The sequence below is a fragment of the Coregonus lavaretus genome (assembly GCF_964263955.1).
Source record: "Coregonus lavaretus genome assembly, chromosome: 37".
Classification (NCBI taxonomy): Eukaryota; Metazoa; Chordata; class Actinopteri; order Salmoniformes; family Salmonidae; genus Coregonus; species Coregonus lavaretus.
The window spans coordinates 27,437,921-27,461,955 of NC_140024.1; the positions used below are offsets into that span (position 1 = coordinate 27,437,921).

The 24,035-nt window shown below is 44.1% G+C and overlaps 1 protein-coding gene across 1 annotated transcript in view; it reads left to right on the forward strand.

Moving 5' to 3' along the window:
• The first annotated feature begins 192 nt into the window (after positions 1 to 192).
• LOC311111585 (elongation factor-like GTPase 1) overlaps positions 193 to 24,035 on the forward strand; it is a 94,293-nt gene continuing 70,450 nt past the window's right edge. Inside the window, exons 1-11 of the mRNA XM_084154348.1 lie at positions 193 to 585; positions 735 to 802; positions 972 to 1,056; positions 1,297 to 1,430; positions 2,358 to 2,495; positions 2,768 to 3,006; positions 6,292 to 6,415; positions 8,213 to 8,292; positions 9,114 to 9,250; positions 9,356 to 9,478; positions 10,392 to 10,491. Of these exons, the coding sequence (XP_084010474.1) occupies positions 495 to 585; positions 735 to 802; positions 972 to 1,056; positions 1,297 to 1,430; positions 2,358 to 2,495; positions 2,768 to 3,006; positions 6,292 to 6,415; positions 8,213 to 8,292; positions 9,114 to 9,250; positions 9,356 to 9,478; positions 10,392 to 10,491 (1,319 nt within the window). The 5' untranslated portion in view covers positions 193 to 494. The remainder of the gene's footprint in view (positions 586 to 734; positions 803 to 971; positions 1,057 to 1,296; positions 1,431 to 2,357; positions 2,496 to 2,767; positions 3,007 to 6,291; positions 6,416 to 8,212; positions 8,293 to 9,113; positions 9,251 to 9,355; positions 9,479 to 10,391; positions 10,492 to 24,035) is intronic.

The following is a 24,035-nucleotide window of genomic DNA, read 5'->3' on the forward strand; positions in this document are numbered from 1 at the left end:
ATGTTTTACGTATTGTTCCGGCCAAACAACGTGAGTGAGTTGTGTGCGTCCACGTTTGTGTTTTATGTGACTTTTGACGCATAATATTGAGATGTCTTATATGATATGGTGATTTATTTTAGGTAATGAATCATATGTATAGTAATATAGTACTTTGTATAGTCATATACTACTTTGTATAGCACGCTAACATTGGTGTTCACGTTTCTTTTAGCTGAGTGCAGCATATTGTAAAAGACTAACGTTAGAGGTTGCAGGTACATAGCACGCACCTTTTGTATTGCTGTCATTCCGAATGGTGTTGTGTTGCTTTCTTACTAACTAACTTTGCTGTGTTGACAGCACTGGCACTGACCAGATAGGTAGCTAACTGACGTTAGCTATCAGTATTTATAGCAGTAGCTAGCTAGCTAGGTAATAGTTACAGTACTAGAGGATATCTCCAAACGTTTGTTTCCTCGCCTGATGTATTAGCTAGTCCAAAGCAGTCAAACATGGGACACACAAGTTTGGATAAGATCAAAGCACTACAGAAGAATCCTGCCAACGTCAGGAACCTGTGCATTCTGGCACACGTGGACCATGGTAGGTTCCATTGACTACAGTTTATTGACCTGATTATTGAAAATGTTGCACGAGATATTACTGTACAGGGCCATGATGACAGTTGTTGTTTGCAAGCATGACCATTTGTAGTGACACTCCATTCATATCCACCACAATCTATTTTGCAGGCAAAACAACTCTGGCAGATAGCTTGGTGGCGAGCAATGGCATTATATCAAGTCGCTTAGCCGGAAAGGTTAGTATGACTTGATCTCAATCATCTGTGGTGGGATTATCCTTGTCATACTACTGTAGCCAGACTTTGTTATTTTGCCCTCTTGCTAATCTATTTCTGTGTCCCTGACCTATACATTGATCATGTATACATATGTGTTCTGATATTGTTGATGTTGTTTATGTCTTAGCTGAGGTACCTGGACAGCCGGGAGGATGAGCAGATCCGAGGGATCACGATGAAGTCCAGCGCTATCTCACTGCACTATGCTGCTGGTAAGACACCATAGTAGGAACATGTTGACTTGGATACGTTGAGTCCTGTTGAGAGGCGGACTACTTGTGTGTAAAGTCTCCGTCTAATTGACCCTTGAGTGTGTATGTGCCTGCCTGCCCGTCTGCCCGTCTGTCTGCCCGTCTGTCTGTCTGTCTGTCTGTCTGTCTGTCTGTCTGTCTGTCTGTCTGTCTGTCTGTCTGTCTGTCTGTCTTGTGCTTATGTGTATGTGTTTGTCTCAGGGGAGAAGGACTATCTGATCAACTTGATTGACTCGCCGGGCCATGTGGACTTCTCGTCTGAGGTGTCCACCGCCGTCAGACTATGTGACGGGGCCATTGTCATCGTAGATGCTGTGGAGGGAGTTTGTCCACAGGTAAGGCAATTACAGGCAGTGGCTGTGTCCCAAATGCCCTTTCTAGGGCCCTGGTCAAAAATAGTGCACTATATAGTGAATAGGGTGGGATTTTGGACACATAACGTACTTAGGTTATAGCCTAACCACATGTTCTCCACTGGTTCTGCGTTAAACAATGTTACATTAAATGGTTTAATGGAATGGGGCACCCAGCCCATCCACACTTTATCATTCAGGGTTTTTTCTGTTTGCATTTTTAAGCCAATTTCCTGCAATTCTACAAATTTCTCCATGGAGCTGAGAGAAAATGTGGCAGTTTTAAAGTTCATTTCCTGAGATTCTACATATTCTACCATGGAGCTGAGTGAAAATGTTGCAGTTTTAAAGCTAATTCCCTGCAATTCTATGCGTTTTGCCATGTTTTTCAATACTGCTAAAATAAAATTCTCCCTGACTGTCTAGCTTTTATTTTGGTGGTTGTTAGTTCTCAAAGATTATATTATTTTAAAAAAGATATACGTCCATTATGTTTTTTCCAATTTTATATCTGGTTTTAGACGTTTAAGTACACTTAAAGTGTTTTTCCATCCCGAAAATGTATTTTTAAAAATATATGCGTAGGCGGCCCGCCCAAGGATTTCAGTGGCAGAAAAATCCCTGTCATTGTTTTGGAATGTAATATTAAATCATATTTGTGGCTCTACTTTCTCAACTTCATGGCATTTTTGTTTTGTCTTTGTTGGCGTGAGACTACTCAGTGTATCAGTGTTGTGATGATGTTTCTCTGGTGTGTGTGTGTGTGTGTGTCCGGGTCTCTGTGTGTGTGTGTGTGTGTGTGTGTGTCCATTTGTGTGTGTGTGTCTGTGTCTGTCCGTTTTTGTGTGTGTGTATCTGTGTGTGTGTGTGTGTCCGTCCGTGTTTGTTTGTTTGTCTATCCATCTGTAGACCCAAGCAGTGCTGCGTCAGGCGTGGCTGGAGAACATCAGGCCTGTGCTGGTGATCAACAAGATTGACCGGCTCATCTTGGAGCTGAAGCTCACCTCTCAGGAAGCCTACTCACACCTGCAGAAGATTCTAGAACAGGTGAGTAACCTCACCTCTAAAGACAAGTGTTATTAGTATAAAAAAAACGTGAGACAGAATCTGGATATCTGCCATATAGGTAGTACACAACTAATTGCCCTTGAGGGGTAAGTTGAATTCAACTGAACTGAAACGAACTGAACTGAATTGAATGTACTCTGTTTTCGGTTAAGGAATCGGTTATAACAGAGAAATGTTCTGGAACGTGTATGATTCTTATAATAGAGAAGTGGACTATATTCTAACATGAAGTCACTTTTCCCTCCTCACAGGTGAATGCAGTGACAGGCTCTCTGTTTACCTCCAAAGTGCTGGAGGACCGTGCGGTGAAAGAGGAACGGGCGGAGGAAGATAAGGAGGAGGGGGACGTCAAGCCTGCTGAGTGTCTCGGGTCAGAGCAGATGTACGACTGGAGCGCCGGCCTGGAGGATTCGGACGACTCCCAGCTCTACTTCTCTCCAGACCAGGGGAATGTGGTCTTCGCCAGTGCCATAGACGGATGGGGCTTCAGGTGGGTCCTGGGTTATATGCAGGTTATACACACAGTAGCTAAACGTTTTGCAACGGAGAACAAAAACAAGCATTTCTTATTGGACATGTTCAGTTTAGGAGGTAGTCTCTCCCCTTTTGGGCCTGTTTGCTCCTGTTTGGTTCCAAGTGAAAAGGACCCTGGGCTGGCTGCCGGTCCTCTGTTAAGGTCTTGTGCGTCTGTAGCCTGGGGTCTGTTCAGAAGGGTACACCGAAGCAAAACGTTTTGAATCGGAAAACAACAATAATCTTTTCTTATTGGACAATTTCCTCACTGTTTCATCCCATTGCAAAGAGTGTTTTCCCTATTGGAAATTAACCTGGTTAGAAAATCAATCCCCAGTCCCAACCTTTCACTTGACACTTCCTAATGCTGCTTCTTAGATCCTGATGAATTATATAGTAAGCAATGCTGCTTCTTAGATCCTGATGAATTATATAGTAAGCAATATACAGTGGCTTGCGAAAATATTCAACCCCCTTGGCATTTTTCCTATTTTGTTGCCTTACAACCTGGAATTAAAATTGATTTTTTTGGGGTTTGTATAATTTGATTTACACAACATGCCTACCACTTTGAAGATGCAAAATATGTTTTATTGTCAAACAAACAAGAAATAAGACAAAAAAACAGAACTTGAGCGTACAAAACTATTCACCCCCCCAAAGTCAATACTTTGTAGAGCCACCTTTTGCAGCAATTACAGCTGCAAGTCTCTTGGGGTATGTCTCTATAAGCTTGGCACATCTAGCCACTGGGATTTTTGGCCATTCTTCAAGACAAAACTGCTCCAGCTCCTTCAAGTTGGATGGGTTCCGCTGGTGTACAGCAATTTTTAAGTCATACCACAGATTCTCAGTTGGATTGAGGTCTGGGCTTTGACTAGGCCATTCCAAGACATTTAAATGTTTCCCCTTAAACCACTCGAGTGTTGCTTTAGCAGTATGCTTAAGGTCATTGTCCATCATTCCTTCAATTCTGACCAGTTTCCCAGTCCCTGCCGATGGGAAAACATCCCCACAGCATGATGCTGCCACCACCATGCTTCACTGTGGGGATGGTGTTCTCGGGGTGATGAGAGGTGTTGGGTTTGCGCCAGACATAGCGTTTTCCTTGATGGCCAAAAAGCTCAATTTTGGTCTCATCTGACCAGAGTACCTTCTTCCATATGTTTGGGGAGTCTCCCACATGCCTTTTGGCGAACTCCAAACGTGTTTGCTTATTTTTTTCTTTAAGCAATGGCTTATTTCTGGCCACTCTTCCGTAAAGCCCAGCTCCGTGGAGTGTAAAAGCTTAAAGTGGTCTTATGGACAGATACTCCAATCTCCGCTGTGGAGCTTTGCAGCTCCTTCAGGGTTATCTTTGGTCTCTTTGTTGCCTCTCTGATTAATGCCCTCCTTGCCTGGTCCTTGAGTTTTGTTGGGCGGCCCTCTCTTGGCAGGTTTGTTGTGGTGCCATATTCTTTCCATTTTTTAATAATGGATTTAACGGTGCTCCGTGGGTTGTTTAAAAGTTTTGGATATTTTTTTATAACCAAACCCTGATCTGTACTTCTCCACAACTTTGTCCCTGACCTGTTTGGAGAGCTCCTTGGTCTTCATGGTGCCGCTTGCTTGGTGGTGCCCCTTGCTTAGTGGTGTTGCAGACTCTGGGGCCTTTCAGAACAGGTGTATATATACTGAGATCATGTGAAAGATCATGTGACGCTTAGATTGCACACAGGTGGACTTTATTTAACTAATTATGTGACTTCTGAAGGTAATCGGTTGCACCAGATCTTATTTAGGGTCTTCATAGCGAAGGGGGTGAATACATATGCACGCACCACTTTTCCGTTATTAATTTTTTAGAATTTTTTGAAACAAGTTATTTTTTAAATTTCACTTTAAATTACAGGTTGTAATGCAACAAAAATAGGAAAAACCCCAAGGGGGATGAATACTTATGCAAGGCACTGTAGTGTAAACTCCTATTAGACTAGTAGAGGACAGAACTACTTACACCTAATACCTCATATTTCAGAAATACAGTGCATTCGGAAAGTATTCAGACCCCTTGACTTTTTCCACATTTTGTTACGTTACAGCCTTAAATAAAACAATTTCCTCAGCAATCTACACACGATACCCTATAATGACAAAGCGAAAACATTCATTTTTTTAAACTAAAAAAACTGAAATACCTTATTTACATAAGTATTCAGACCCTTTGCTATGAGACTTGAAATTTAGCTCTGGTGCATCCTGTTTCCATTGATCATCCTTGAGATGCTTCTACAACTTGATTGGAGTCCACCTGTGGTAAATTCAATTGATTGGACATGATTTGGAAAGGCACACACCTGTCTATATAGAACCTTCCAGAAGAACAAAAATAATTTAATCAATTTTAGAATAAGGCTGTAACGTAACAAAATGTGGAAAAAGTAAAGGTGTCTGAATACTTTCCGAATGCACTGTATATGGGGCCATCAATACGTGTCTAGGGAGTTGATGTCAGGTATTTGGTTATTGTTGAAATGTCCACTAGGTGGGGCTTTTGCCTTAGCTTTCAGAACCTTTTGCTGAGAACAGATGAGACCAAAATCGTGGAACGGAGGGTATGATTCTGCATGACTGCAATTCATGTAGAAATCTAAATAATCAGCTGAGTAGGAAGAGAACTGTAGCCCTTGTTCACATAACAGTCAAAACATCTTAAACCCAATGTAATGATATTTCATCCTAGCCAGCCTGTACATTCTTATGTCCCTCCAATCAGGTCAGTGCTCTGCTAGCAAGGTGTTTAATGTTCTCCCCCATGCTACAGAGCAGTCACATAATAGCTACTGCAGACAGACTAGACTGTATGCTTTATAGTCATTGTATGTCATTAGTATGTCTGTTTTATATAGGAGGACACAGATACCTTGTTTTGAGGGCAGCTGGGGCTCTAGGATCTATAAACGAACCAATGAAGTCACTGGTATTCAGTGGAAGCTGTGTTGACCGACACCCATTCAAGTGACCCATTGCTATTTTTTTGCCTAAAAAGCTCTGTTTGGAAAACTTAAAAAACATATCACTGAAACCTCAGGGAATTACAAACAGGCATAGATTTCAAATGTTCAATGCAGGCTATTGTCAGCGAAGATCTCTGTCAAACTATAACCCAAATCAAAGAGAGTGAAGCATAATGGAGGGGGGAAAAGTTGATAAATGACTGTGGTGTTTAGCTTTTTTGTTGTTGGTCTTTTCCAGCATTAGCAGCTTTGTGTGTTTCTTGTAGTATCCAGCAGTTTGCCCAGATCCACAGCCAGAGGATGGGCATCAGGACTGAGGTGCTCCTGAAGACCCTCTGGGGAGACTTCTACCTCAATGCTAAAGCCAAGAAGATCATGAAGGGAGCTCAGGTAAGACCAATGCAAACATTCTACCACGGTAATGAATGCTAAGCGTTGCATCCCAAATGGCACCCTATTTTATTTAAATGGCACCCTATTTTATTTATAGTGCTATACTTTTGACCAAGGCCCATAGGGCTCTGGTCAAAAGTAGTGCACTATATAGGGAATATGCTGCCATTTGGGACAGTAGCCGTGTCCGAAATCTGTCTTGCCTACCTCTTACTAAAACTTCATACTGTGTACTAATCATACTACATACTATTAAGAACGAAATGTTTAGTAAAAACGTATGCAGTAAGCAACAAATATCAACATACTAGGCTCATCCATACTGAGAAAGCTTCATCTGATGCACAATTGGGTTGTTCCCCGCCATTTGTTCATTTCTGTACTGCACGTGATCTTATCTGATTATCAGCTGTTGTCAAACACATGTGGGTCTGAGAGGAGCATTCTCTTCCTCAATACTATGCAGCAAATTCTTCTAGATGAAAAGACTAAATGAGTATGACATCCTGACATTTAAATCATACTACATTTTCAACATTTCACATACTATAAAACGTTCTATTTTCACATACCCAATCAGAGTACTATTTAGAACACAAGTACGGGTATTTGGACAGGCCCATGGACTAAGTGTTGCAGCTGTATGGTGCTAATGGATTCCACTTTATAGTACTAAAGCCACTCTGTTGCAGACTCCCACTCAGAACCACACTAGCTTCTGACCCTTCTGGCTGCATTAGCCATTAGCCTCCAGCGCTAGCTAGTAGACTATGGAGTGGGCAGCACCATAAGCCCTCGGTTACCAGTCTGTTGTTTGTTGTTACGTGTTGGCCCTTGAATTGTCCTTATGTTCATTATTAACATCCAGTAGTGACTCCGTCCAGTACACTAACTTCTAAAGGTCCAAAGAAACCTTTATTTTGAGCATTTGTAATTTGTTGTGTTCATTTGGTCGTGCAGTGGGAGTCTGGGAGAGACTACCATAATGAACATACATTACACACAGACTGTCACATTCTCAGACTGATCAATATAATCTTTCTTCCACTATAGAACAGAGTAGACTCATCAACACACACACACGCACACACACACAGTCCAACCTTCAGTCTGTCCCATTGATTTTCAGTCCATAGAAAGTGGATAACAGAGCTTTTAGTGTAGCCAGTAGCCAGCCCTTTCAGAGAGATGAAGGACATAACATGCGTCCCAAATGGCACCATATTCCCTTTATAGTGCACTACTTTTGACCAGGGCCCATAGGGAATAGAATGCTTGCTTTGAGTGCTATGGAGGTTTGACTGCATATTATATATTTAAGCCATGTCCTACATTCGGTGACACAGGGTCATATTTGGATTGGAGCACTTTTAGAACGCGAGTGGTTTTACAGTACTGGAGCTGAGAGGCTGGACGGGTTGACCTATGTGCTGGTGTGTGTGTGTGTGTGTGTGCGCGTGCATGAGTGTGTGTGTGTGCGCCTAGGCACTTTGGTGTGTGTGTGTGTGTGTGTCCACTCAGTGCACTTGGTGAGAAACAGCACTGTGTGTGCCTCTTCAGAGCTTTCATAATACCACATTGTAGCCTATTTGTTGGTATAGCCAGCTATTAACGCCAGTACACCACGTCTGTAGTGCACTATATACAGGATATGGTGCCATTTGGGACGCACCCAGAGTGAAGAAAATAGTGCATAAATCCAATCAATGATTATCCGTCTAGATAAGAGCAAGCAACGGTTTGAATGTTTCTGAAAGATCAATTTTCTCACTAGTCCTCCTCTTCCCTCTCCAGGCCAAAGGAAAGAAGCCTCTGTTTGTTCAGCTCGTCCTGGACAACGTATGGAGTTTATATGACGCTGTCGTTACCAGACGGTAAGGGATGCACATCTCTGATGATGTGATCTCTATCTCAAATCTTATCAATCTCTATTCAGTTTTTATTTCCTCCTTGTTTAATGTTGAAGTGTGTATGAAGATGGGCGGCGCACAATTAGTTCAGCGTCGTCCAAGGTAGGGGAGGGTTTGGCCGGCAGGGACATCTCCCGAGTGGCGCAGTGGTCTAAGGCACTGCATCGCAGTGCTAGCTGTGCCACTAGAGATCCTGGTTCGAATCCAGGCTCTGTCGTAGCCGGCCGCGACCGGGAGACCCATGGGGTGGCGCACAATTGGCCAAGCGTCGTCCAGGGTAGGGGAGGGAATGGCCGGCAGGGATGTAGCTCAGTTGGTAGAGCATGGCGTTTGCAACGCCAGGGTTGTGGGTTCGATTCCCACGGGGGGCCAGTATAAAAAAAATATGTATGCACTCACTAACTGTAAGTCGCTCTGGATAAGAGCGTCTGCTAAATGACTAAAATGTAAAAACAATTTGGGTTCGTTTCCCACGGGGGGCCAGTATGATTTTTTTTAAATAAAAAAATACATGTATGCATTCACTAACTGTAAGTCGCTCTGGATAAGAGCGTCTGCTAAATGACTAAAATGTAAAAACAATTTGGGTTCGTTTCCCACGGGGGGCCAGTATGATTTTTTTAAAATAAAAAAATACATGTATGCATTCACTAACTGTAAGTCGCTCTGGATAAGAGCGTCTGCTAAATGACCTAAATGTAAAATGTAAATGTAAGATGAAGTGCTTTTGAGATGTGAATGATGACGTACGTGTACTCTCTCTGTCTCTCTCTCTCTCCTCTCAGAGATAAGGAGAAGACAGAGAAGATGATGATGTCACTAGGTGTTAAGGTGATGACCAGAGACTCCCGTCACTCCGACCCCAAAGTCCTCCTCTCTGCCATCTGCAGCCAGTGGCTCCCCGTCTCACAGGCTGTACTCTGTATCCTACCTCTGGATGTAAGGGCGGGGGTAGGGAAGGGTGAGGTGTGTGTGTGCCTGTCTGTCTTTGTTTGTGTGTGTGTGCTTCCTTAACCCTGTGCCCCAGCCATGGTGTGTGATAAGCTGCCCAGTCCGTTGGACATGACCTCTGAGAGAATAGAGAGACTGATGAGTGTGGGAGCACGCAGGTTCCACTCACTACCCCTGCAGACCCAGGAGCTGAAGACAGGTGAGACACACACACACATACTCTGCAGTTGCAGAAAGGTTGGCTTGGTCTGCTGTATGTGGGTGGTTCAGTGTGTGGGAGGATGTGTGTGTGAGCTCTTCCAAAGCCCATCTGGCATGTTCTGCTTTTATTACCAAGGTGTTTCTGTTTCCTCTGAAGGTGTTAGTTTAGGAGACCTGCTAGTCATTTCCTCCCTCCACCCAGCCCCAGTTCAAGGCTTTCTTCTTTCACAGACCGCCTGGCTATGGAGAGGAGAGTTGGCAGGTGTTTTCTCTTTCCAGCTCTCACCTCATGTTAACGAGATCAGTGTTGCGTTGAATGCACAAAACAGAGGGAACATTTTTAACAAAATCAAAAAATGGATACGTTCAGGTAGTACCGATCACAGTACCTCCAGATTTGACAACCTTGTTTAATAGCTAATCAATGATATTCATAGATCAATAAATTGCCAGGGAAGCTGTTTGGTGTCTTGACTTGGAAACAAACAGAAGCAAAATGGGCCAAAACCGGGAGGGTTCTACCTAAATTTGTCCAATAAGAAACACGTTTTTTCGTTGCAAAACGTTTTGTTACGTTGTGCACTACTGAACATGTCCTAGGTGCCTTTTAGAGCTGGGGCTAAAATGAGAGGCAATGTTTGAACATGTTAATGACATAATCTGTATAGTATCTGGGTGGGTAAGGAGTCATACAGTATCTCTGTTGAGAACAGAGACTTTCCTCCATTTAAAAATCACATTTAAGCAAGAATGGAATCTATATTTCGGTCCATATTTACTTTGAGTCAAATAAACTGTTTAGTCCTATATTTTACACAGAGCATGTGCTGTAGTTTCTGTATACAGTGGTACTTGGTTCTCTTATTGCATTCTAACTATATGCTCAGTAGCCTTGTCCTGTGTGTCCCCAGCCTTCATGCAGTGTTCCAGTGATGACACAGCCCCTGTCATTGTGTTTGTGTCCAAGATGTTTACAGTGGATGCCAAGGCCCTGCCTCAGAACAAACAGAGGTAAGTGTGCGCGCATGTGTGTATGCGTGTCTCTCTGCAGTTGTGTGTCGATTCAGAATACACACAGCAGACCCTAGACATCATGCAAAGGTACAGAAGGTGAGTGTGACTCTGTAGTACTGACACTAGATGGCGATCTTGTCTATGGGTTTTGTGATGTATGTATGTATCTATGTATATACTGTACCAGTCAAACGTTTGGACACCTACTCATTCAAGGTTTTTTCTTTATTTTTACTATTTTCTACATTGTAGAATAATAGTGAAGACATCAAAACTATGAAATAACACATATGGAATCATGTAGTGACCAAAAAAGTCTTAAACAAATCAAAATATATTTTATATTTGAGATTGTTCAAATAGCCACCCTTTGCCTTGATGACAGCTTTGCACACTCTTGGCATTCTCTCAACCAGCTTCATGAGGTAGTCACCTGGAATGCATTTCAATTAATAGGTGTGCCTTCTTAAAGTTAATTTGTGGAATTTATTTCCTTCTTAATGCGTTTGAGCCAATCAGTTGTGTTGTGACAAGGAAGGGGGGGTATACAGAAGATAGGCCTATTTGGTAAAAGACCAAGTCCATATTATGGCAAGAACAGCTCGAATAAGCAACGAGAAACGACAGGCCATCATTACTTTAAGACATGAAGGTCAGTCAATACAGAAAGTTTCAAGAACTTTTAAAGTTTCTTCCAGTGCAGTCGCAAAAACCATCAAGCGCTATGATGAAACTGGCTCTCATGAGGACCGCCACAGGAATGGAAGACCCAGAGTTCATTAGAGATACCAGCCTCAGAAATTGCAGCCCAAATAAATGCTTCACACAGTTCAAGTAACAGACACATCTCAACATCAACTATTCAGAGGAGACTGTGTGAATCAGGCCTTCATGGTCGAATTGCTGCAAAGAAACCATTACTAAAGGACACCAATAAGAAGAAGAGACTTGCTTGGGCCAAGAAACACGAACAATGGACATTAGACTGGTGGAAATGTCTCCTTTGGTCTGGAGTCCAAATTGGAGATTTTTGGCTCCAACCGCCGTGTCTTTGTGAGACGCGGTGTGGGTGAACAGATGATCTCCGCATGTGTATTTCCCACCGTAAAGCATGGAGGAGGAGGTGTTATGGTGTGGGGGTGCTTTGCTGGTGACACTGTCTGTGATTTATTTAGAATTCAAGGCACACTTAACCAGCATGGCTACCACAGCATTCTGCAGCAATACGCCATCCCATCTGGTTTGGGCATAGTGGGACTATCATTTGTTTTTCAACAGGACAATGACCCAACACACCTCCAGGCTGTGTAAGGGCTATTTTACCAAGAAGGAGAGTGATGGAGTGCTGCATCAGATGACCTGGCCTCCACAATCCCCCGACCTCAACCAAATTGAGATGGTTTGGGATGAGTCAGACCGCAGAGTGAAGGAAAAGCAGCCAACAAGTGCTCAGCATATGTGGGAACTCCTTCAAGACTGTTGGAAAAGCATTCCAGGTGAAGCTGGTTGAGAGAATGCCAAGAGTGTGCAAAGCTGTCATGGAGGCAAAGGGTGGCTATTTGAAGAATCTCAAATATAAAATATATTTTGATTTGTGTAACACTTTTTTGGTTACTACATGATTCCATATGTGTTATTTCATAGAAATGTAGAAAATAGTAAAAATAAAGAAAAACCCTTGAATAAGTGTAGGTGTGTCCAAACTTTTGACTGGTACTGTATATATGCATACATACAGTGAGGGAAAAAAGTATTTGATCCCCTGCTGATTTTGTACGTTTGCCCACTGACAAAGAAATGATCAGTCTATACTTTTAATGGTAGGTTTATTTGAACAGTGAGAGACAGAATAACAACAAAAAAATCCAGAAAAACGCATGTCAAAAATGTTATAAATTGATTTGCATTTTAATGAGGGAAATAAGTATTTGATCCCCTCTCAATCAGAAAGATTTCTGGCTCCCAGGTGTCTTTTATACAGGTAACGAGCTGCTCCTAATCTCAGCTCGTTACCTGTATAAAAGACACCTGTCCACAGAAGCAATCAATCAATCAGATTCCAAACTCTCCACCATGGCCAAGACCAAAGAGCTCTCCAAGAATGTCAGGGACAAGATTGTAGACCTACACAAGGCTGGAATGGGCTACAAGACCATCGCCAAGCAGCTTGGTGAGAAGGTGACAACAGTTGGTGCGATTATTCGCAAATGGAAGAAACACAGGATAACTGTCAATCTCCCTCGGCCTGGGGCTCCATGCAAGATCTCACGTCGTGGAGTTGTAATGATCATGGGAACGGTGAGGAATCAGCCCAGAACTACACGGGAGGATCTTGTCAATGATCTCAAGGCAGCTGGGACCATAGTCACCAAGAAAACAATTGATAACACACTACGCCGCGAAGGACTGAATTCCTGCAGCGCCCGCAAGGTCCCCCTGCTCAAGAAAGCACATATACAGGGCCGTCTGAAGTTTGCCAATGAACATCTGAATGATTCAGAGGAGAACTGGGTGAAAGTGTTGTGGTCAGATGAGACCAAAACCGAGCTCTTTGGCATCAACTCAACTCGCCGTGTGTGGAGGAGGAGGAATGCTGCCTATGACCCCAAGAACACCATCCCCACGTCAAACATGGAGGTGGAAACATTATGCTTTGGGGGTGTTTTTCTGCTAAGGGGACAGGACAACTTCACCGTATCAAAGGGACGATGGACGGGGCCATGTACTGTCAAATCTTGGGTGAGAACCTCCTTCCCTCAGCCAGGGCATTGAAAATGGGTCGTGGATGGGTATTCCAGCATGACAATGACCCAAAACACACGGCCAAGGCAACAAAGGAGTGGCTCAAGAAGAAGCACATTAAGGTCCTGGAGTGGCCTAGCCAGTCTCCAGACCTTAATCCCATAGAAAATCTGTGGAGGGAGCTGAATGTTTGAGTTGCCAAACGTCAGCCTCGAAACCTTAATGACTTGGAGAAGATCTGCAAAGAGGAGTGGGACAAAATCCCTCCTGAGATGTGTGCAAACCTGGTGGCCAACTACAAGAAAAGTCTGACCTCTGTGATTGCCAACAAGGGTTTTGCCACCAAGTACTAAGTCATGTTTTGCAGAGGGGTCAAATACTTATTTCCCTCATCAAAATGCAAATCAATTTATAACATTTTTGACATGCGTTTTTCTGGATTTTTGTTTTGTTTTTCTGTCTCTCACTGTTCAAATAAACCTACCATTAAAATTATAGACTGATCATGTCTTTGTCAGTGGGCAAATACTTTTTTCCCTCACTGTACAAACAGTGCCTTGCAAAAGTATTCATCCCCCTTGGTGTTTTTCCTATTTTGTTGCATTACAACCTGTAATTTAAATGGATTTTTATTTGGATTTCATGTAATGGACATATACAAAATAGTCCAAATTGTTGAAGTGAAATGAAAAAAATAACTTGTTTCAAAAGATTCTAAAAAATAAATAGTGGAAAAGTGGTGCGTGCATATGTTTTCACCCCCTTTGCTATGAAGCCCCTAAATAAGATCTGGTGCAACCAATTACCTTCAGAAGTCACATAATTAGTTAAATAAAGTCCACCTGTGTGAAATCTGTGTCACATTATCGCAGTATATATACACCTGTTCTGAAAGGCCCCAGATTCTGCAACACCACTAAGCAAGGGTTACCACCAAGCAAGTGGCACCATGAAGACCAATGAGCTCTCCAAACAGGTCAGGGACAAAGTTTTGTAGAAGTACAGATCAGGGTTGGGTTATAAAAAAATATCTGAAACTTTGAACATCACACGGAGCACCATTTTTAAATCCATTATTAAAAAATGGAAAGAATATGGCACCACAACAAACCTGCCAAGAGAGGGCCGCGTCCACCAAAACTCACGGACCAGGCAAGGAGGGCATTAATCAGAGAGGCAACAAAGAGACCAAAGATAACCCTGAAGGAGCTGCAAAGCTCCACAGCGGAGATTGGAGTATCTGTCCATAGGACCACTTTAAGACGTACATTCCACAGAGCTGGGCTTTACAGAAGAGTGGCCAGAAAAAGCCATTGCTTAAAGAAAAAAATAAACAAACGCGTTTGGTGTTTGCCAAAAGGCATGTGTGAGACTCCTCAAACATATGGAAGAAGGTACTGTGGTCAGATGAGACTAAAATTGAGCTTTTTGGCCATCAAGGAAAATGCTATGTCTGGCGCAAACCCAACACCTCTCATCACCCCGAGAACACCATCTCAACAGTGAAGCATGGTGGTGGCAGCATCATGCTGTGGGGATGTTTTTCATCGGCAGAGACTGGGAAACTGGTCAGAATTGAAGGAATGATGGATGGCGCTAAATTCAGGGAAATTCTTGAGGGAAACCTGTTTCAGTCTTCCAGAGATTTGAGACCGGGACGGAGGTTCACCTTCCAGCAGGACAATGACCCTAAGCATACTGCTAAAGCAACACTTGAGTGGTTTAAAGGGAAACATTTATGTCTTGGAATGACCTAGTCAAAGCCCAGACCTCAATCCAATTGAGAATCTGTGGTATGACTTAAAGATTGCTGTACACCAGCGGAACCCATCCAACTTGAAGGAGCTGGAGCAGTTTTGTCTTGAAGAATGGCCAAAAATCCCAGTGGCTAGATGTGCCAAGCTTATAGAGACATACCCCAAGAGACTTGCAGCTGTAATTGCTGCAAAAGTTGGCTCTACAAAATATTGACATTGGGGGGGGTGAATAGTTATGCACGCTGAAGTTTTCTGTTTTTTTTGTCTCATTTCTTGTTTATTTCACAAGAAAAAATAGGTAGGCATGTTGTGTAAATCAAATGATACAAACCCCCAAAAATCCATTTTAACTCCAGGCTGTAAGGCAACAAAATAGGAACATTTCCAAGGGGGGTGAATACTTTCGCAAGCCACTGTACATACATACACTGTCTTCAACCTGGGAGTTCACATCAGCAACATAATAATGTCATTAAAGTACAACAAAGGGATCCTGCTCTACAGTAGAGCCGCCCCAGCACCCCAGTTGCTCCTCAGAAGCAGATGTTCACAGAAAACTGGGATGACAGCCGGCTGCCATTAGGGCTCCCAGTGTTATTTTAATGGCCGTGGCCTGTGAAGCACATGTTGAGGAAAATGTATAGGCAGGATGGATGATGTTTTTTCGTATTGTAGCACAATCCTCGATTTCCAGTTTTTCATTTTCACAGTGCTCTGGAATAGTTGTAGACCTGATTTAGAAGCTTGCCTGGCTCAATAAACCAATAGAAAAGTCCCAAAACTGCAAATCCATCTGGCGCTCCAGGCAGACTGAAACAAACGCTCAAAGTATTGGGAGAGATGTTTGAAGTGTTTGAACCCAGGTCTGGTTGTAGATATGGATAGTTGTAAGTATTACATATTATGTCATGTTTTAGAAACAATTGTCTGACTTGTGATAACATTGTAGTACTATGGCGGCTTCTAACACATCATTTTGAAGTTTTCACTTGAGATGATAGTGTTATGTGGGCGTTTCACCTTCCTTCGCTGAATGCACTTATTGTGTGCGTTTCCATAATAGCGTCTGCTAGGCTTGATGACCAGAATGTAAAGTGCTCCTGTGCTGTGCGGCTCCAGGAAGAGAGTGTGGCTACATCCCAAATGGCACTATATTCCCTTCATAGTGCACTACTTTGACCAGAGCACTATGGGCCCTGGTCAAAAGTAGTGCACTGAATAGGGTGCCATTTGGGACGCAGATTTGTGTGGCCTTCTCTACTGAAAGCTATTACAGCTCCCCCTTCAACAATAGAATTGAATTATAGTCATGTTATAATGTGATGGTGACTGTACAAATGGCTTTGTCGGCGTCCCAAATAGCACCCTATTCCCTACATAGTGCCCTATTTTTGACCAGGGCCCCCTCTGTCTCTCTCTCGCTCTCTATGTCTGTCTGTCTGTCTGTCTGTCTGTCTGTCTGTCTGTCTCTGTCTCTGTGTCGCTCTCTCGCATTAAAAATCCTTGTGAAATTCATATTTATAGGCTACATTCTTTCATAATTTTGTATCTGCCGTTAGTGCGTCGCCTAAGTTTAGGGCCAGTTGCCAAATGCTTTTGGGAACATGGGCAGAAAAAGTTCACGTCGATCCACTGAGGCAAAAAGGTCAATAGAAGAACAGTAGCCTAATGTTTGGGGAGGATTTGGTGAGGTGGTAAAAGAGGATGATAGCAGTGCCGGTAGCGCTGAGCGATTAACCGACAATTAGTTTTTTTCCCTCGGTTATTAGGCCTAAACAACTAATTGACCGACATCGGTTCAATTACTTGAATTCCATTTAGTTCAGTTTTTTGTGAGCCCAATGCAACGTTTCTCTACAGAGAAGTCAAATAAGAAATCAAGTCAATAACTATGTGGGACGCTGGTCCGTTTCTATGGGCTTATTTTGGACCTAAGCTTGTTGCCTGCCTTCCCACCTTACACAAAGACTGCATGAGAGAGGAATCTACACAACACAACGATGAGCGGGACAGAGACAGTTTGTGAAAGTATATCTTATCTACTTTGAAGAACTAGTGAAATGATTTTGTTAGACAGCTCTGCAGCATACTTAGGCAGGCTAGCTAAATAGGATGACTAAAGACAGTACAGTATGGGGAGAACGGAGATAACGTTAGATGGTCTGACTGCTACTGCCTGAGCAGAGATGAGATGATGACTTTAAGGAAGGAAAAATAAGTAGTATACACAACTGAAATATTATTGTCAATTTTTCAATTGATGTCTACCCAGTGGTTCCCAACCTTTTTTGGTTACTGTACCACCAACTGAATTTTGTTCTACCCGGAGTACCCCCTCATGTGCATTTTACCAGTAGACCTATGGTCTCATGAGTCTTCTCAAGTACCCCCTGTGGATAGGCCACCCCGAGGGGTCCTAGAACCCCTGGTTGTGAACCACTGGTCTACCCAATGTGGACCTGACAGAGACAATGGGATATTTTCTTTGTTTTGGCAATAGAATGTTCACAATTTGGGGTTTTGGAATTTCTGTTAAAAAGCTCTAAAATCATTGTAATGTCATTATTAAACAATGGAAAAATATCGAAACCGAAATCATAATTATGAACTGACCTAAAAAAGCGCTACTGTTCAGATAACTGATGGCATTTGGACATTTTGTACTGAAAATCTTTCCCGTTTTTTTATTTGTTATGCCTATTGCAATTTCTCCCCGGTCCCTAAATGTCTTTGCTGCCCGAGAGAAAACAGCTGACCCGTGCATCACTAACACACACACACACACACACACACACACACTGCATCATTGGTAAAGGTTCATAAGCAAGCATTTCACTGTAAAGTCTACAGCAGTTGTATTCGGCACATGTAATAAATAACATTTGATTTGACACACACACACATACATACATACATAAACACACACCCCTCTGTCTGTCTGTCTTACTCCCTCTTCTCTGTCTGACCTGGTATGATCCTCAGTGTCTCTGTGCCTCAGGTCTGTGGAGTAGATGAGGCAGACCTCATCTCTCCTCTCTCTCTCTCTCTCCATTCACATAACCCCCACAGGGTGCGCTCTCTCTCTGTCTCTCTCTCTATCTTTGTGTCTGTCACTCTCACTTTCTCCTCTCCTCTGTCACAGTACCAGCCTGTAATTGCTGATTCTGCCATTAGACTGAGAGCGAAGTAGAGCCGAGAGCAGAGAGAGAGAGAGAGAGACCTAACTAGCCTGTATTAGTTCAGCGGGGGAGAGAGAGGATATGAGGCAGAGAGGGAGAGAGAGACCTTACTAGCCTGTATTAGTTCAGCAGGGGAGAGAGAGGATATGAGGCAGAGAGAGAGAGACCTAACTAGCCTGTATTAGTTCAGCAGGGGAGAGAGAGGATATGAGGCAGAGAGAGAGAGAGAGGCCTAACTAGCCTGTATTAGTTCAGCGGGGGAGAGAGAGGATATGAGGCAGAGAGAGAGAGAGAGGCCTAACTAGCCTGTATTAGTTCAGCAGGGGAGAGAGAGGATATGAGGCAGAGAGAGAGAGAGAGACCTAACTAGCATGTATTAGTTCAGCGGGGGAGAGAGAGGATATGAGGCAGAGAGAGAGAGAGAGGCCTAACTAGCCTGTATTAGTTCAGCAGGGGAGAGAGAGGATATGAGGCAGAGAGAGAGAGAGAGACCTAACTAGCATGTATTAGTTCAGCGGGGGAGAGAGAGGATATGAGGCAGAGAGAGAGAGAGAGACCTAACTAGCCTGTATTAGTTCAGCGGGGGAGAGAGAGGATATGAGGCAGAGAGAGAGAGAGAGACCTAACTAGCCTGTATTAGTTCAGCGGGGGAGAGAGAGGATATGAGGCAGAGAGAGAGAGACCTAACTAGCCTGTATTAGTTCAGCGGGGGAGAGAGAGGATATGAGGCAGAGAGAGAGAGACCTAACTAGCCTATATTAGTTCAGTGGGGGAGAGAGAGGATATGAGGCAGAGAGAGAGAGAGAGAGAGAGTCCTAACTAGCCTGTATTAGTTCAGCGAGGGAGAGAGAGAGAGAGACCTAACTAGCCTGTATTAGTTCAGCGAAGGGAGAGGGAGGATATGAGGCAGAGAGAGAGAGAGACCTAACTAGCCTGTATTAGTTCAGTGGGGGAGAGAGAGAGAGAGACCTAACTAGCCTGTATTAGTTCAGCGAAGGGAGAGGGAGGATATGAGGCAGAGAGAGAGAGAGACCTAACTAGCCTGTATTAGTTCAGCGGGGAGAGAGAGGATATGAGGCAGAGAGAGAGAGAGACCTAACTAGCCTGTATTAGTTCAGCGGGGGGGGGAGAGAGAGGATATGAGGCAGAGAGAGAGAGACCTAACTAGCCTGTATTAGATCAGCGGTGGAGAGAGAGGATATGAGGCAGAGAGAGAGAGAGACCTAACTAGCCTGTATTAGTTCAGCGGGGGGGAGAGAGGATATGAGGCAGAGAGAGAGAGAGAGACCTAACTAGCCTGTATTAGTTCAGCGGGGGGAGAGAGGATATGAGGCATAGAGAGAGAGAGAGACCTAACTAGCCTGTATTAGTTCAGCGGGGGAGAGAGAGGATATGAGGCATAGAGAGAGAGAGAGACCTAACTAGCCTGTATTAGTTCAGCGGGGGAGAGAGAGGATATGAGGCAGAGAGAGAGACGTAACTAGCCTGTATTAGTTCAGCGGGGGAGAGAGACCTAACTAGCCTGTATTAGTTCAGTGGGGGGGAGAGAGGATATGAGGCAGAGAGAGAGACGTAACTAGCCTGTATTAGTTCAGCGGGGGAGAGAGACCTAACTAGCCTGTATTAGTTCAGTGGGGGGGAGAGAGGATATGAGGCAGAGAGAGAGAGAGAGACCTAACTAGCCTGTATTAGTTCAGCAGGGGAGAGAGAGGATATGAGGGAGTGTTAGATGATGAGATAGAAGGATGTTAGGGTAGAGGAAACATGTCATCCCACACACAGTATGCTACAGTAGAAAAGGCCTGGCCAACATCAGCCTAATGATCCAGCCAGGAACCCTTCCTTCCCCTGATGGCTGCCACCTGCTGCAGTAGCACACACACGCTGCAGGCATATCCCAGGCCACCCATGGACTAGCTGGGGCCATCGACAACTTTTCTCTCATCAGATCCATACTGTATCACCCAGGCATATCCTTGGCCACCCATGGACTAGCAGGACCACTTAAACTACATACCATAGCCTCTTATCAGATTTTTAAAAAATCCATACTGTATCACCTCAGGCATATATATTCTGTTTCTATTTCTCTCTACACCACGTTCTTTCTCTCTCTTTCTGTTTCTCTCTCCCTCTCGTTCTGTGACCTCTCTCCCTCTCGTTCTCTGACTCTCTCCCTCCTCGTTCTCTGACCTCTCTCTCCCTCTCGTTCTCTGACCTCTCTCTCCCTCTCGTTCTGTGACCTCTCTCTCCCTCTCGTTCTGTGACCTCTCTCTCTCTCCCTCTCGTTCTCTGACTCTCTCCCTCTCGTTCTCTGACTCTCTCTCCCTCTCGTTCTGACTCTCTCCCTCTCGTTCTCTGACTCTCTCTCCCTCTCGTTCTCTGACTCTCTCTCCCTCTCGTTCTCTGACTCTCTCTCTCCCTCTCGTTCTGACTCCCTCTCTCTCCCTCTCGTTCTCTGACTCTCTCTCTCTCCCTCCCGTTCTCTGACCTCTCTCCCTCTCGTTCTGTGACCTCTCTCTCTCTCTCTCTCCCTATCGTTCTGTGACCTCTCTCTCTCCCTCTCGTTCTGTGACCTCTCTCTCTCCCTCTCGTTCTGTGACCTCTCTCCCTCTCTCCCTCTCATTCTCTGACCTCTCTCTCTCCCTCTCATTCTCTGACCTCTCTCTCTCTCCCTCTCATTCTCTGACCTCTCTCTCTCTCCCTCTCGTTCTGTGACCTCTCTCTCTCTCCCTCTCGTTCTCTGACCTCTCTCTCTCTCCCTCGTTCTGTGACCTCTCTCTCCCTCTCGTTCTGTGACCTCTCTCCCTCTCGTTCTGTGACCTCTCTCTCCCTCTCGTTTTGTGACCTCTCTCCCTCTCGTTTTGTGACCTCTCTCTCTCTCTCCCTCTCGTTCTGTGACCTCTCTCTCTCTCTCTCGTTCTGTGACCTCTCTCTCTCACTCGCTCTCTCCCCCTTGTTCTCTGACGTCTCTCTCTCGTTCTCTGACCTCTCTGTCTCTCGTTATCTGACCTCTCTCTCTTTTTCCCTCTCTCTCTCTCTCCCCCCTCGTTCTGACCCCTCTCTCTCTCTCTCTCTCTCTCTCTCTCCTTCTCTCTCTCTTCCCCTGGTTCTCTGACCTCTCTCTCTCCCTCTCGTTCTCTGACGTTTCTCCCTCTCTCTCTCTCCCTCTCTCTCACTCCTTCTCTCTCTGACCTCTCTCTCTCCAAACAGTCTTGACCTGGTGTTTAAATGTCCTCACGTCTGATTGGCTGGTGATGTCAGTGAATTTTATTAATGGCTCTGGGCAGTTGGTAGGCAGAATACACACACATACGCATGCACAACACAAAGACACACACACACTAAAACATCCCTCTCTTATTAACAGTATAAGGAACATAGATGTGCTATGATATGTTTTTTTATCAAGGCAGCAGTCATCATGTAAACTCATTGTTTCATAATTTATAAGAGTTAGCAAAATATCTGTAACAGAACTTGGAAAGTTTCATCATGGAACAACAAGACTGTTGACTTAACAAATGAACCAATTAACAAAAGACTGAAAACCAATATATTCTGTTTTCAATTCCTGTAGAATCTTGCAAGTGGGACAAAAGCAGAATTTGAAGTTTATCCCAATAGCACATGCAGCGTTGTGCAGCAAAGACTAAGAAGCAAAGTCAGACTTCAACCAACCATCCGAGGCGTTCCAGTATGGATGAAGGGCTGATGTCAACGCAGAAAGCAAATACACATTGTGCTCTCGAGACATTTTTATGCCCTCCTAAAATGGAAAAAGACTGCAATCAAAATCCTCAGCATGGTACGATGCTGATGAAGTCTGTTTCGCCAACAGCTTTAGTATCAATATATTGTCTCGTTTTCCACATATTCAAAAAAAAGTTTTTACACACACACACACACAGCTTATAACACACTTTAAAGGCTTGTGGTTTTGAGAGAAACCTGCTTTAACGTTGAGAAGCTTGCGAAGCCATTACTTTATAACCACAGCAACGGAGGCCAGAGACCACAACGCATGTCTTTCCCATTATTGCCCATGAGCGACTGATTTGACCTCATCAAGAAAAACACTGCAGCTCCGCTGTGGTCGCTTTGTTAAAGAATGTAGCTACGCAGTATGCTTATAAATGCAACAGGATGGAATTGTTGAACGTCGAGGAAATAAGTGAATCTCTGGTGAAATGGAATAAGAGGGTGATGAGAGAGTGTGTGCGTGTTTTTTGTTTTTGTTTAAAAAAAAATTGTAATAGTCATTTAGCAGACGCTCTTATCCAGAGCGACTTAGTTAGTGAGTGCATACATTATTTTTAATACTGGCCCCCCATGGGAATTGAACCCACAACCCTGGCGTTGCAAACGCCATGCTCTACCAACTGAGCTATATCCCTGCCGGACATTCCCTCCCCTACCCTGGACGACGCTGGGCCAATTGTGCGCTGCCCCATGGGTCTCCCAGTCGCGGCCGGCTACGACAGAGCCTGGATTCGAACCAGGATCTCTAGTGGCACAGCTAGCACTGCGATGCAGTGCCTTAGACCACTGCGCCACTCGGGAGACTAGCAAGACTAAACTATTTTGCATGAGTGTGTGTATGCAGTGCACGCAGGTATGTACAGTGCATTCGGAAAGTATCCACATTTTGTTACGTTAGAGCCTTATTCTAAAATTAATTAAATTGTTTTATTTCCTCATCAATCTAGACACAATACCCCATAATGACAAAGCATTATGTATTCAGACCCTTTACTCAGTACTTTGTTGAAGCACCTTTGGCAGTGATTACAGCCTCGAGTCTTCTTGGGTATGACACTACAAGCTTGGCACACCTGTATTTGGGGAGTTTCTCCCATTCTTCTCTACAGATAGTCTCAAGCTCTTTCAGGTTGGATGGGGAGCGTTGCTGCACAGCTATTTTCAGGTCTCTCCAGAGATGTTCGATCGGGTTCAAGTCCGGGCTCTGTCTGGGCCACTCAAGGACATTCAGAGACTTGTCCCGAAGCCACCCCTGCGTTGTCTTGGCTGTGTGCTTAGGGTCGTTGTCCTGTTGGAAGGTGAACCTTCACCCAGTCTGAGATCCTGAGCTCTGGAGCAGGTTCTCATCAAGGATCTCTCTGTGCTTTGCTCCGTTCATCTTTGCCTCGATCCTGACTAGTCTCCCAGTCCCCAGCAGCTGAAAAACATCCCCACAGCATGATGCTGCCACCACCATGTTTCACCGTAGGGATGGTACCAGGTTTCCTCCAGACGTGACGCTTGGCATTCAGGCCAAAGAGTTCATTCTTGCTATCATCAGACCAGAGAATCTTGTTTCTCATGGTCTGAGAGTCTTTAGGTGCCTCCAAACAGGCTGTCATGTGCCTTTTACTGAGGAGTGGCTTCCGTCTGTCTGGTCAATCTACCATAAAGGCCTGATTGGTGGAGTGCTGCAGAGATGGTTGCCACTGTGTTCTTGGGGACCTTCAATGCTGCAGACATTTTTACTTATGTAAATAAGGTATTTCTGTTTTTGAATTCTAATACGTTAGCAAAAATGTCTAAAACCCTGTTTTCGCTTTGTCATTATGGGGTATTGTGTGGAGATTGCTGAGGATTATTATTTATTTAATCAATTTTAGAATAATGCTGTAACGTAACAAATTGTGGAAAAAGTCAAGGGGTCTGAATACTTTCCGAAGGCACTGTATGTGTGTTGTTCAAAAGAGTGTGTGTGTGTGTGTGTGTGTGTGTGTGTAGGGTTACAAATTGCATAAGGAGTCACACTCACACTAAAAGCAGAAGTCAGTGCTTAGCAGCATTCCACAAGTAGTCCTTCAGTACAGTACATTGTTCAATTTCTCCCATGTTGCGGTCTTCT